This window comes from Vitis riparia, chromosome 10 (genome assembly GCF_004353265.1).
Source record: "Vitis riparia cultivar Riparia Gloire de Montpellier isolate 1030 chromosome 10, EGFV_Vit.rip_1.0, whole genome shotgun sequence".
NCBI lineage: Eukaryota > Viridiplantae > Streptophyta > Magnoliopsida > Vitales > Vitaceae > Vitis > Vitis riparia.
In genome coordinates, this window is record NC_048440.1 from 21,810,302 (window position 1) to 21,822,970 (window position 12,669).

The window sequence follows — 12,669 nt, forward strand, 5'->3', positions numbered from 1 at the left end:
GCACCGTTAGATCATTTCTTTCGTCGGGATCCACTCCGCCGACCAATACAAATATCCCATTTATTGTTTCCTTTCCATTCTTGTCCCAAAGCGATTTAACCTTTTTCTAAAAATGACTACTAAAAAATAAAAATCAATAAAAGATAATACCAAAAATGCAATTTCCCTGGGATATCGTAAGTTTGTAACATCAGACATCCTGAGTTGGTGGGTAATGTTCATATTGCCTAAAAATTTAGGCATTGATTAACCCAAACACAATATAAATAATAATTGAATTGTATCCACGTATGATATCAAATATTATCAATCCTAACAAAACTTTTCCAACTAGGAACAGTCAAAATGGCAAAACTGTCCCTCTACAAATAGCAAAAGTCCAAGAAAGGATCTTCAAATGCTCACAGATGACACATTTGAAATTGGAAGTCTAATGACAATGAAAACAAAAATATGTATAAAAGCATAAAAACTGCTATATATATATGTATATATGTTGTGGAAAACTATTCCAGCTTATAGTGGTGTATTCAGCTGCAACAACATGTTTATTCATACGGGTTTCTGAAATTCTTCAGGAGCTCCGGAATATCATAGCCAAGCATGTCATCCACAGCTTGTATCATTTTAGGCTTCAGCTTCTCAAATTTATCGATGCTGTAGCCGTTCAGAACCTCCCTAAAGTGCTCCACATTTGGGAAGTCACCAGCTGGAAGATGGAACTCCCTTTGGATCTGTTTTTTTTTTTAAAAAAAAAATTGAGTCATAAACTAGTCTATTGATATATATACGTACATATAGATATAGAAAGAGAGGGAGAAAGGTGGCAACCTTTGCAAATTCATCTTCAAGATTATCGGTTAGTCGCTGTTGTGCTTTAGCTTTGCCCATCATTGCAGGCATCTCCTTTTTGAGGTGACTGATTATATAGGCATGAATCTTGGCAGCTCTAGCTCGTTTTACAAATTCATTGATCTGCAATATACAAATGCTGTCAGAATTCTGCTTAACACTCAGAAAGCAGATAAAAAATGAGAATGGTGAGCTTACCCGACGATCACAAGCTTTTTTTGGAATATCTATCAAGTCTGCAAGAAGATCATCCTGCTCTTTCTCAAAAAGATCCTTCCCTATTGGACCCACGGCTGCTTCATTCACAGGCTTGTCATTGAATGAACTGCAAAAACCAAGAAAGGAAAATTTAACCCAGAACAAGCAGATTCAATAATTCAACTGAAATACTAGGTCTATATGAATGATATTTCAAACAAAACCCAAAACCAGTTTGATTTGAGCCAAAATAAAAAACCCAGTGTCCTGGATCAATATGGAATCCTCATGGTCGACATTCTAACATCAGTCAATCCAAAACAAGCTATTGATGATTGGATATGATTCGGACTTCCTATTCTCCTTTTTTAAGTTCAATTCTGGGCCCATCACACTTATGAAATAATGAAAGAGGAATTGGAAAAGAGTTTCCAATCCCAAGCTAAGAAATTCTAATATAAACATAAATACTTCAAAAGAACACGCAAAGCTCTTCATGGGTTGCAGGCCTTTAGTCCCAAATACAAGGAGGTTTGTCAAAATAAATTAGATAGGAAAGAAATAGAATCGTACCCAATATAAACTCGCACAACCTCGGGAGTATTCAAAACTTTCCCAAGTGACCACATCAATGCACCATAGACCCTCATTAGCTATAGTATAACAAGAAGCAATCAAGTCAAGAAATGCGGATCAATTGCTGGGAGAAAAGGTAAATATGCAGAGGAATGAAAAATAAGAGGATAACAATTGTAAATCCTACTTGTTGTGTATCGACTTGATCAGCTTTGTTCAAAACTACACGTATCTTGTCATCATTACCACGTAGAGATGCAATCACACGCTTAAATTCATCACTGATATCAAGTTTGTGGGGATCAAAAAGAAGAAGAATGAGATCACATTTTGCTGCAAACCAAGATATTACACCAGTGAAATCATAGCTTCTTTGTGTTCTTTGCTTTTCTCCAGATAGGACCCTGGAGTGTCCACAAAGGTGATGTGTTCTAGAAGCTGCAAGTTTATAAGAGAAAAGATCATATGCCAGTGGTGGTGAAGAGTTAACAATAGTAACAATCAAAATATTCCTACTCCTGGATTTATAACTCACAGAATGTGGTATCTGGGAACACTCAAATTTTGATAAAAATGCCCCTCCAAAAGTTGTCAGTCCATTGAATGGCATCTCTGCATTAACTGCAATGGTATTTCCAGGAATGCTCCTTTCATCAGGTCCAGACTGAGAACGAGTACACAACAAGTTACTAAAAACTGCATTTGATTTCACAGAACCTCAAATAATCAACAGATATGGGGAGAAATAGGAGAAGAAGATAAGCGAAGACATCTAAAAGAAAAGCAGTGCTTGATTAAATTTCAGTAACAGAATGGAAACATGAAAATGATTTTATGATACCATGACAACAACAAAACGATCGGTTGTAGGCTCTGGTCCAATGTGAGCTCCTATCCAAAAAGAAGGAAATAGTAAGCCAAGAAACGAAATTGTTCTCAACTAGTTGTAACTGAAAAAGGGAAGAACAGAAACAGAAAGTTTACTTACCTGGGAAATTACATCCGAGTAAATGTTTTATGAATGTAGTTTTCCCAGTTGAATACTGACCCAAAAGCATAACCATGGGTTTGGCATCAAAGTCACTATGTGTCTGCAAAAGAAAAAATAAAAAATATTTCCATACTCTCAAATAGAACTTCTGGAGCTAGAGTCAGAAATCTACGAGAACAGAGCATACATAATATCACATTTTTCAGAACATGTGTTACATAGGAAAAGGGAGAGACATCTCATCATTAACATATTTAGGCATCTCATCATAAACAAACTAAAATACTCAGTCCACTTACCAATAAGGGAGAAACAAAATCATTATAGCGGTAGGTGACTTCCAATGGCTTTAACTTTTCATTGTATAGTCTCTTCAAGCCATCTATTATTGATGTAACGGAATTAAGAGGTGCCTACAAAAGAAGAGAAGAGGAGAGAATATCTGGTAAAACGACCAAAAGGAGGACATTTTTCAATAAATATATAAGAACATCTTCATGGTGCAAGGGCAGATTCATTAAAATGGATAAATAAGAGAGTAGGTGAAGAACTAAATTTGACAGTTATTAAATAGAAAATCCCACCAATTTTTTTTTTATAATAATAATGCTTCTAATCTTCCAAGTTGGAAAAATGCCCATAAACGAAATGAAAGATTAAAATCACTAGGCAAGACAATTCTTACTTTCTTTACAGATTTTGAGGTGAACCAAGGAGCTGATGGTGATGGCTGTGGCCTAGAATCTCCTACAACATTACCAGTAAACTGATTTTAAGGAAAGAACAGTTAAACCAATCTCAAATTTACCATTGGAAGATAAGAAATTTGCTAACCATTTAATTCAAGCTCGCCATTATTTGTTGAGACCTTATTTTTCTAGAAGAAAAAGAACAAGGAGAAATTCAATAAACTTAAAAAGGTCATTTGAATAAATAAACTAGTGTAAAGATAAGAAAGAAAACTTACAGCTAGTAAGGCATTCAAACCTTCCATTGATGGAGGTTCTAAATTCTCCAAATCCACTGTAATAAAGGAAAGATGTAACAATTCAGGTTAAACAGCAAGACAAACAATGTTCTACAAGTGTTTGTTAACAGAAGGTTAATCCTTAAATCCCAATCATTCCCTTGTGTAGGGCAGTGTGCAAACCGCCTTTGAGCAAAGTTCAAAGATAAGGTCTCCATCAGAACATTACCTTTATGTCTTAATGCCTCACTTCAGATTTTTTTTGTTTAAGAAAATATCATACCTTGAGGGTTATGATCTATAAAAAAATAAGGTCCCATTGCCCCATCTCTTCCCTCGCTCCTTTAAATACATGTACCGGATGAATAAACCAATTTAAAAATGCATAACAAGGGCAAGGCTACTTTTTTCTTATTTTCTTTTTGTCAAAATGCCAATCTATATTAATTGAAATTTGTTGTTCAAATGCTCATAGAAAGAGAAAATCAAAACATATTATTCCGCTTGCCTGTAGTTTTAAGGATGTCCGAAGTAATCTCATTTCCTGCTTGCGCCAGAGAAACCAGCTGTTCATTACCAAAATAAATAAATATCGAGTTCTTACAAATTAGTTGATATAAATACAAGAATGAATGTTGAAAGGAGGAACCTGCATTGCAGTGATGAACTCCCTGAAACCAAGAAATCCTTGTCGTTTGGAATCTGCAATAGCCCAAACCTTCAACAAACACAAAGAATATAAGTTTAAAACAACTAGAACCCTGATAGTAAGGCAAAGGGGTGGCAAGGAAATAGATCCCATCATTAAATTCAGCAGCCACCAAACAAAATTAAAAATCACCGGCTGATTTCATTTCCACACAGAGTGAATAGAACTATAATTGAATGTGCATTCTATAACAGCTACAGAATAATGGAAATTCAAGCAAAATCAGATTATCAAATGCTTAAAAAGCATGACAATCATTTGCTCCCTGTTTCTCTTTCCGTGAAAAATTTAAATTCTTTTAATTTTAGTTCGGAGGATTAAAACAAATGAAAAAAAATAAAATAAGGAAAATGGAAGAAAATAGAAGTTAGATTTACAACAAGTTCCTACATATTAAACATATTATTCACCTTCTCAACCTGTAAATACAAAAGAAAATAAATGAAATGCTTGAGAAAACATGTTCTAATCACAATTAAATTATCTATGGCCTCAAGCAATTTCGAGTCCAGAACCGATTTGATTAATTGATTAAACATCTATCAGTATTATAACCAAATAATTCATCATTTCCGCCTAAAACTCTTTTGATTCAAAAGCTCCAGTCACCTATTTGAAAGCAATAAAATGCCGATATTAAATATATATATTCGAAGCAAAAAATAAAATAAAACAAAACTGGAGAAAAGAACCTGTTTGAGTTCCGAACGGGAAAGGTTGGACATTGCGAAGAACTTTGTGGCATCATTTCCAGTAATGCGTCCATCGTTATCTAAACAAGTACACAAATAAAAGCAATGAGAATGGAATGAGAGAGGGTGTTTGGTTAGTGAGAAAGGGAAGGAAAGAGACCTGAATCGGCGTAGTTGAACCATTCTTGGTAGATCTTTTGGTTGTGTTTGGAACACGAACTGATCGGAACGGATGCTATCTCCATCGATCAACACAGAACGGTTGATGATCGGCGGGTTCTCGGAACTTCAGGATATTCAAATTTTGAAAGATGAATTAACAGATAGAGATGCTCTGTTCTGCCCCCATTTATAACAGTTTTGGCGCTCGAGAAAGTTATATTGCCAAGGCAAATTTTCACACTCAAGGTAAAACGACGTCGTTAGTTTGTCTCTAAGCACTATTTTTTTCGTTTAATTGTCTTGACCGTTAAATATAAAAATATAATTACTCAGGAATTGTTATTTAAAACAATTTTCTATTTTTCATAACAAAAAATATAGAAAACACGTTTCAGAAATTAAAAACTATTTTCTATTTTTTATTCTAAAAAATAGAAAATAAGGTATTTTAATTGTTTTGTCATGTTTTCACTTGTTTTTTATAAGTTGTTTTAAGAAATAATTACATAAATAAGTAGAATAATTAAAAATAAAATACTAGATATAAAATTATCTTAAAAGTATTAAAAATATTTAAGTTTTCAAACAGACTTTTATTCTATAAAATTACATCTGAAAACAATTTTTAAAAACTGTTTTAGAAAACGGTTATTAAATAAGTCCTAAAATTTATATATATATATATATATAGAGAGAGAGAGAGAGAGAGAGAGAGAGAGAGAGAGAGAGAGAGAGAGAGAGAGAGAGAGAGAGAGAGAGAGATTAATATAAAAAAATATGAAAATTGACTAAAAATAAATAAAACTTTATAAATGGTAAAATAATTAACAATACATATATTAAATTTATTTATTTTTAAAAATAATATAGGTTTTATATAGTCATATACTAATATTTGATAATAAAAGAACACACATTGATACTATGTCACATAATAATCAATATAATTCTATATAACTGTTTTGATCTCTGTTTATAATTTATCATAAATAAAAAATTGTTTGAATTTATCTTTATGTTACTTTCGAAATTTTGTATGACATTGAAACATTTGTACCCCTCTTTTGATATCAATGTTCTTAAATCATGAATATTTTGATAAAATTATAAAAAAATATCATAAATACATTTTGATATTACACGAGTCATAATAAATAAAGAAATAATGGGATAAAAAGATGGAAGTTGAATTACCTAGATGGGTTAAGATTACCTGTTGGCTAATTTAATTAAAGTTGTAATTTAAATCTTGTATTTATTTGAAGTTTGAAACCTTGAGCGGCATCTGCCAACCAGGCCATTTGGTAGGCCCACATTTGCATCTAATAATTTCATTCTAAGGTGGCCCACTGATGTCCCAGTCAATCAATTGCCATGTAGGAAAAAACCAAAAAAAAAAAAAAAAAAATAGCCTACACCCATCAATTCAAGTAGACCCAGAATTTAAATGGTACCATAAAATATCAAAGCTTGGTAATTAATCTGATTATAAACCATTTAAAAAAAATATTATTTGACTCTTAAATTTTGCTTTATTAGAGGTCATGTTTTTTAACTTTAGTTAAAAATTAAAATTGAACGCAAAATGATCATCTAGAGAGCAATAATATTATTATTTTTTTTAAAAAAAGCTGAATTCAAACTAAGCCTATCTAATAATAAATATCAGGCAAAGGTATATATAAATATAAAAGAATAAATTTATACAATGGATAATCCTTTGTCAATATGCTGAGAAAAAAAATTGAATAATAATATGTATGAAAATGTGTCTTTCTTATATGAAGGGGCTGGAGAAGCTAAAGCCGTGTGCATCAGTCCCTCCCCGCCGAGAAGCAGCAACATATCTGCATGGCAGCATGAGAACATGATAAATTTATACAAGGAAGCATCAAGCCAAGGGTAAGAAGATAAAAATGGAAAAGAATATTAAGTTCATACCCTGTTTGGTTTGCAAGAAAAAATTGAAAAGAAATGGGTAACAAAAACTAGAATTGACTTTTAATTATTATGATTTTGTTTAGATATTGTTCATTTTAAACTCATCGACCTATACTACAAATATGAGTTATGAAGGCATGACATTATGATGTAGGTCCCCTTGCATTCATATTGTCCGTTTTGTGTCTTGGGTCTTTATGACTTTAAAACATATCTATATAAATTAGATGAGTCGTTACTTATAAGTATTAAAAACAACTTCTTTATATTGGTATCATAATCGCTTTTTTATATAGGCACGACATCCTCATCATGGGAGTGAGGTCACAAGTTGGCCAAGCTTTCATATTTCTAAGCGGGAATTGATTCTAGTAATTTGTCGTGACACATAAATGCTATCCATCATTCATTTTGAGGTTATCAATTTCTAGGAATTTAAAACATGTTTATAAGGTTTAGAGGAATCGCTTCATAAAAATGACAGAAAAAGCTCGGATTGAACAAACATAAGATCAACATAAACCATAAACTAGTGATGCAAACACACCTTTGATCCAGAGGAAGAATTTTGATGCTTTTTGTGGCTGTTTGAATAAGCACTTTGTGGTGGGGGCGCTCTTGGAAGCGTGGTAGCTGCAACTTGTCTTTCCTGTTTGACCTTGTTGAAAATCACAGTAAAACCTTCCCCTGAAGTAGGGTCCGTTTCATCCCAAGCACCAAATTTGGGCACTGATGCCACTCTGTGAGCCTGCCAACCCAATACACATAAAAACCTGAGGCCTCTAGTTAACCGGAGCTTCGAGACAATACTAAAAGTATATTAGTTAACCTAAAAAGCTTAAATTGTTAGGCAATGCAAATAACTTACATGATCATCAGGCGGAGGAGTTCCGATGCTTTTCAGTCTAGTATGCGAAGGTCCTGGGACCGAGGGAGAGAGGCTACTACTACCACCATCACTGAGCTGACTCTTCTTCCGGAGATGGGAGTAATCCAAGTTGCTTTTCTCGCTGCCAGATTCAGAGTTGATGCTCCTACTAGTACCCCCACTCCTCTGCTGATGATCAGAAGTGCTTCTCCGGTGAGAATCCCGCCTCCTGTGCCCCTCTACCTGGTTGTTTTCTTCTGGGGGGGGCTTCTGTGGATTGAGATGATGGGGAGGAGTGGCTTCACTCCTCCCAAACATAAAGGCTTCTGGATTCTCCTCAGGATCGTTAGGGTTTATCCTCAATCCAGTAGGACCGGTTTTCTCTTTGCGGGCATTGTCGAAGTAGGCTGTGTATGGGACATTGTCATTGTCCCAGTTTCCGAACTTTGGAACATGGGATCTTTGCTGCAACCAACTCATTTGTAAGCATGGCCCATCACAATATAATCAAACATTTGATAGTTGAAATTTCCATTAAATTTTTGTATCTAATTGGGAAAACTCTTGTTAAATTAATTGCTTTTAGCTGGTTTAATTCCATGGCGGATGAGTTCTGTTCAGACTAGAGCTTCAATTAATTAGTTTCATGGCTCTATTAACTTTTCTCAACCGTACTATCCTCAAAAGACAGCATTAAATGACTCTAAAGTCTAAACCTCCAACAAACAACTACCAAAGAAGATAAATTCATTATTTCATGACACCCATCAATCCAGAGAGCAAATAAACACCACAAAATCAGAAACCCAGAGAGATTTGAATCAAACAGATGGCAGGCATCACATTAAAGCAAATGAAACAGTTGAAAACAGAGCCAAAGTCTCAGAAACCCACGTGAAAATTGATAGTGCTAAGAAAAAAAAAGGAAGGAAAGAAACACTTACAGCCATGAATAATCAAGTGGGTGGGGGGAGATTTTCCTGGTTTTTATTTTTATTTTTCCCAATTCAAGTCTGGTTTGGATTGAAGTGGTGGAGTATTAGCTTGGTTTTCAGTGTTGTTTGGACCCGGAAATCTCGAGGAGGTGAGCCTGCAGCTGCAGGCAGATGATTCGATGATTCGATGATTTCAATGCTTCAAATCTGAAAACAAACTGAATGGAAGATCAATCTATATAATAGCAAAAAATCGGTTGTTTTGTCGCCTCTTGCAGCAACCTATTACCTTGGCATTTCCTCATGTCTGTTCTTGAAGACGTCCATCGCTAAGAAACATGGAGGAACAAGCCAGAAGAAAGGAAAACCCATGAAAAATATAATAATCAACTTTTATATTTATTTAAATTTATTTTTTTTCTTTTGAATAATTTTTTTATTTGTTCTTGTTTTCTTCTTTATTTAAAAAAAATAAAAGAAGAAGAAGAAGAAGAGAGCACTTTTAGCTTTTTTAGGCGGGTAAAAATTGTTTTTATTTTACTTCTATAAACTATTTCTAAAAATAATTGTGGAATTTATTTTCAAAAACTTAATTTTTATGTTTAAAATTAGTGAAAATACTTTAAATTTATGAATAATTTTCATAATATTTTATTTTTAAATAATTTGATACAAATTCAATAAAAAAAATTTTAAATTTATTTTGTTATATATAATCAAATATTGTTTATTTGTGAAAATACTATATAAACATGTATAATACAAAAAATGTTAACATATGTTTTATCTTTTTAATTATTTTTTATAACATTCCATAAAAATTTTAAAAAATATGTTTCAAATTTATTTTTTAAAATAAAATTTTAAAAATAAACTATTCTTCCTCAAAAATCCAATATACGAAAACCCTCTTGTTTTTGTTTTTTCTGTTTTAAAAACTGAAAATAAAATTGATTTTAAGAAAACTATTTTTAAAAAGGGTGTCCAAATAATCCCCCCTTTTTCTCCCTAATTTGCTTTCTTCTTAATTTTTATATTATCCTACTTGGCTCACCAGAAAGCTCTCTAGAAATCATCATAAATGCATACTGATATCCATCAATCCCACTGCTCAAACAGGGCCCCTCGCAATCACATTTTCCTAAGATTTTTGATAAATTTATAGTAAATAAAAAAGAATGTATTTATAAAAAAAATGGTAATTTAAATTATTATTTTTTTCAATTTTTTTTAAATTTTCTGTTTGTCTTTTATCCTTATTGGCAAAATACTGTAAAAATTATGTAGTGTCTTGTTGGGACAAAATGGCATAGATTTGGAAATGTTTTTTGAAGTGTAGTATATCCAAATATATATATATATATATTTTTAAAAAAAACCTTTTCAAACCACTTAACATTCAAATTTGTTTAATTATCATGTACTTATAAATGAATTTGGAACAAGAAAAATAATAAATAAATAAATAAATATTAAATGAATGTTGACTTGAGAGTGATGGTAGATAAATGCTAATTGTGACTTGATTTTTTATTACTATTTTTATACCTAATTATTGGATGCATTTAATTTCATTAAATCATCACCTCCCACTCAACTTCCCATGTAGCCCCCAACAACCTCTTAAACTCATAATTATTGGAACCAAAATTAATTTTGGTCAATGGGGTAGGTAGAGTGATATTTAAAACTCCTCATTTTCATCTTTCTTTCCTGTGTATGTACTTGGTTCCTTTGAATTTAAGTTTTTCAAGTTAAAGATTCCAGAAAAAATAGTTAAAAAATTTTTAAATAAAATCTCATATTTAATTTATCATAAAAATATATATAAATACTTAAAATTAATTAAAAACATGTATATTTTAAGTCATTTAATTGTTGTAAAAATAAATAAAATAATTTTTAAAACCATATAAAATAACTTTTTAACTTTAAATCTTTTTTTTTTCTTTTTTCTTTCCCTTATTTGTTCTCCAAGAATCAATAATAGAGAAAAAAAAATCTTCTATCTATTTATTTCCTAGTTAAAGATATATATAACCTGTCTACCAAACGCATCCTAAGTTGAAATGAAAAGGCTTTTAAATTTTATTTTATTTTGTTTATGCATTTACAAAAATTAAATGCTGTAATGGACATTAGGTGAACTCCCACCAGATTATTAATAAGATTAAGACAATCGAACTATTAGTAAAAATTCCTACAGGGTTAGTTGTTGAGATTATTCCTTGAACTAAACAAACTCTAACCATCAATATAAGCTGTTAAGTCTCACCACACGCATGCAGATACAAACGCAGTCAAACAAATCAAAGCTCTGTTGTATCCCCATTTTCACTTAAAAATAACTGTAAGTTGAGTTATATTTCATAATAAGCCACAGGTGAGATGCCTTGGCCCCAGCCCGAGGCATTATAAATAAAGCAAACCCCTCACAATCCAAACGTGTAAGCAAGCAATTAAGCAAGCAAACAACCATTTCTTCTTAAGAGGAAAGAATGGCTGAGAAGATGGTGTGGGTTCATGGGTTGGTGGTCCTGGCTCTGATCATTGCCAGCCCGGTGGTGGATGCGGTGTCGTGTGGTGACGCTGTCTCAGCTTTGATCCCTTGTGGATCGTTCTTGTTGGGCGTGGGTGCACCTAAGCCTAGCAGTGAGTGCTGTGCCAGTGCTCAAAGCTTGAACAAGTTAACAACTACTACTGCAGATAGGAGGGCTGTGTGTCAATGTTTTGTGAAGAGTGGCCCATCTTTTGGGGTTAAGCCTGCCAGAACCAAGCTCCTTCCTTCACTTTGCAAGATCAATATCAACATTCCTGTCACCCCCAATGTTGACTGCAACAAGTAATATCTCTTTTACACACTATGACCTTTCATTCTTTCGGATTTAGAATTTTGTTATTTAGATTTTGAGTTTTTCATAAAATTAAGAGTATTTATTCACAATCTCTTATGATACTGGCTACTCACTGAGTTTGAATTTGCAGGGTTCAGTGAAACATGGAAATTGTACTAGAGTGACTATGATATGAAGAAAACTAAATAAAAGTTGGTGGAGTGGCAGTGTGGAGGATTTTGTGCAAAAATTAAACTATTGTAGTTTGTTTGTTTGTTTCCTGTTGGATCATAGATATGTGGGAGAAGGACAAAGATTGTAGTATGGTGGCTAAAGAGCTCCTTTTTCTTTCTCTTCTCTTTTTCTTGTTCTCCTAGACCTGTGTTTCTTCTTTCACCTTTCAGCAGTGTTCCCAATACTTCATGAGATGCAGGATTTGAAGAATGTAACCCAGATCCCAAACTATGTTTTATTTGAGATCAAGAAAATGAGACTATGTTTGGCTTCTAAAAAAAATTAAAGAAAATGATTTTCTTATGTTTGAATACTACAAAAAAGGCAAGAAAAAAATACTATAGAAAAGAGAAGGAAAAATGTTGAAAGATTTTCTCCTCATTTTCCTTACTAACTGAACGAAGTTTCAAGAAGATACATTCCTCAATAATCTAATTTTCTTTCCCTCAACTTTTCTATAGACCACCAATATAAATTTTTCTCACCTTTTTTTGTCGTATATTTTTCTTCTCTATTTTCTTTACCTCAAACTTTCTAAACACCAAACATATCGTGAAGGATTCAACAAAATCACAACATGAAAATTAAGAACAAAGATAAGTGTCACTTCCCATGGAAAATTAATAACCCACATATCAACATGCAACTCACATATTAGAATATATAACATGATAAGTGCCATATGACCTAACCGTGGCCCTACTTCTTCA

General features: G+C 32.6%; 3 protein-coding genes across 4 annotated transcripts; 1 reads left to right on the plus strand and 2 right to left on the minus strand.

The window, feature by feature from the left end:
• Window positions 1-246: 246 nt before the first annotated feature.
• LOC117923657 (EH domain-containing protein 1-like) lies at window positions 247-5,286 on the minus strand. The gene is given in 17 exon segments (XM_034842062.1): window positions 247-734; window positions 832-975; window positions 1,051-1,177; window positions 1,624-1,703; window positions 1,814-2,028; window positions 2,031-2,064; window positions 2,162-2,290; window positions 2,468-2,517; window positions 2,615-2,717; window positions 2,917-3,030; window positions 3,303-3,364; window positions 3,452-3,494; window positions 3,585-3,640; window positions 4,093-4,150; window positions 4,234-4,302; window positions 4,986-5,065; window positions 5,146-5,286. Coding segments are annotated over 17 exon segments (1,635 nt in total). The 5' UTR covers window positions 5,231-5,286; the 3' UTR covers window positions 247-548.
• A 1,526-nt stretch (window positions 5,287-6,812) lies between these two features.
• On the minus strand, window positions 6,813-9,227 carry LOC117924147 (RPM1-interacting protein 4-like). 2 transcript variants are annotated; one of them, XM_034842721.1, is made up of 5 exons: window positions 9,181-9,227; window positions 8,901-9,052; window positions 7,957-8,421; window positions 7,636-7,836; window positions 6,813-6,994 (listed from the first exon to the last, which is right to left on the minus strand). In XM_034842721.1, exons 2-5 carry the CDS (start codon window positions 8,904-8,906, stop codon window positions 6,962-6,964), a joined length of 705 nt encoding a protein of 234 aa, XP_034698612.1. In that variant the 5' UTR covers window positions 8,907-9,052; window positions 9,181-9,227; the 3' UTR covers window positions 6,813-6,961. The 2 variants fall into 2 exon arrangements, with proteins under 2 accessions (XP_034698612.1, XP_034698610.1); XM_034842719.1 differs by lacking the exons at window positions 8,901-9,052; window positions 9,181-9,227 and having other exon boundaries at window positions 7,957-8,860.
• Window positions 9,228-11,332: 2,105 nt separating this feature from the next.
• On the plus strand, window positions 11,333-12,208 carry LOC117924148 (non-specific lipid-transfer protein-like). The gene is made up of 2 exons (XM_034842722.1): window positions 11,333-11,733; window positions 11,877-12,208. Exons 1-2 carry the CDS (start codon window positions 11,390-11,392, stop codon window positions 11,884-11,886), a joined length of 354 nt encoding a protein of 117 aa, XP_034698613.1. The 5' UTR covers window positions 11,333-11,389; the 3' UTR covers window positions 11,887-12,208.
• The last annotated feature ends 461 nt before the right edge of the window (window positions 12,209-12,669 follow it).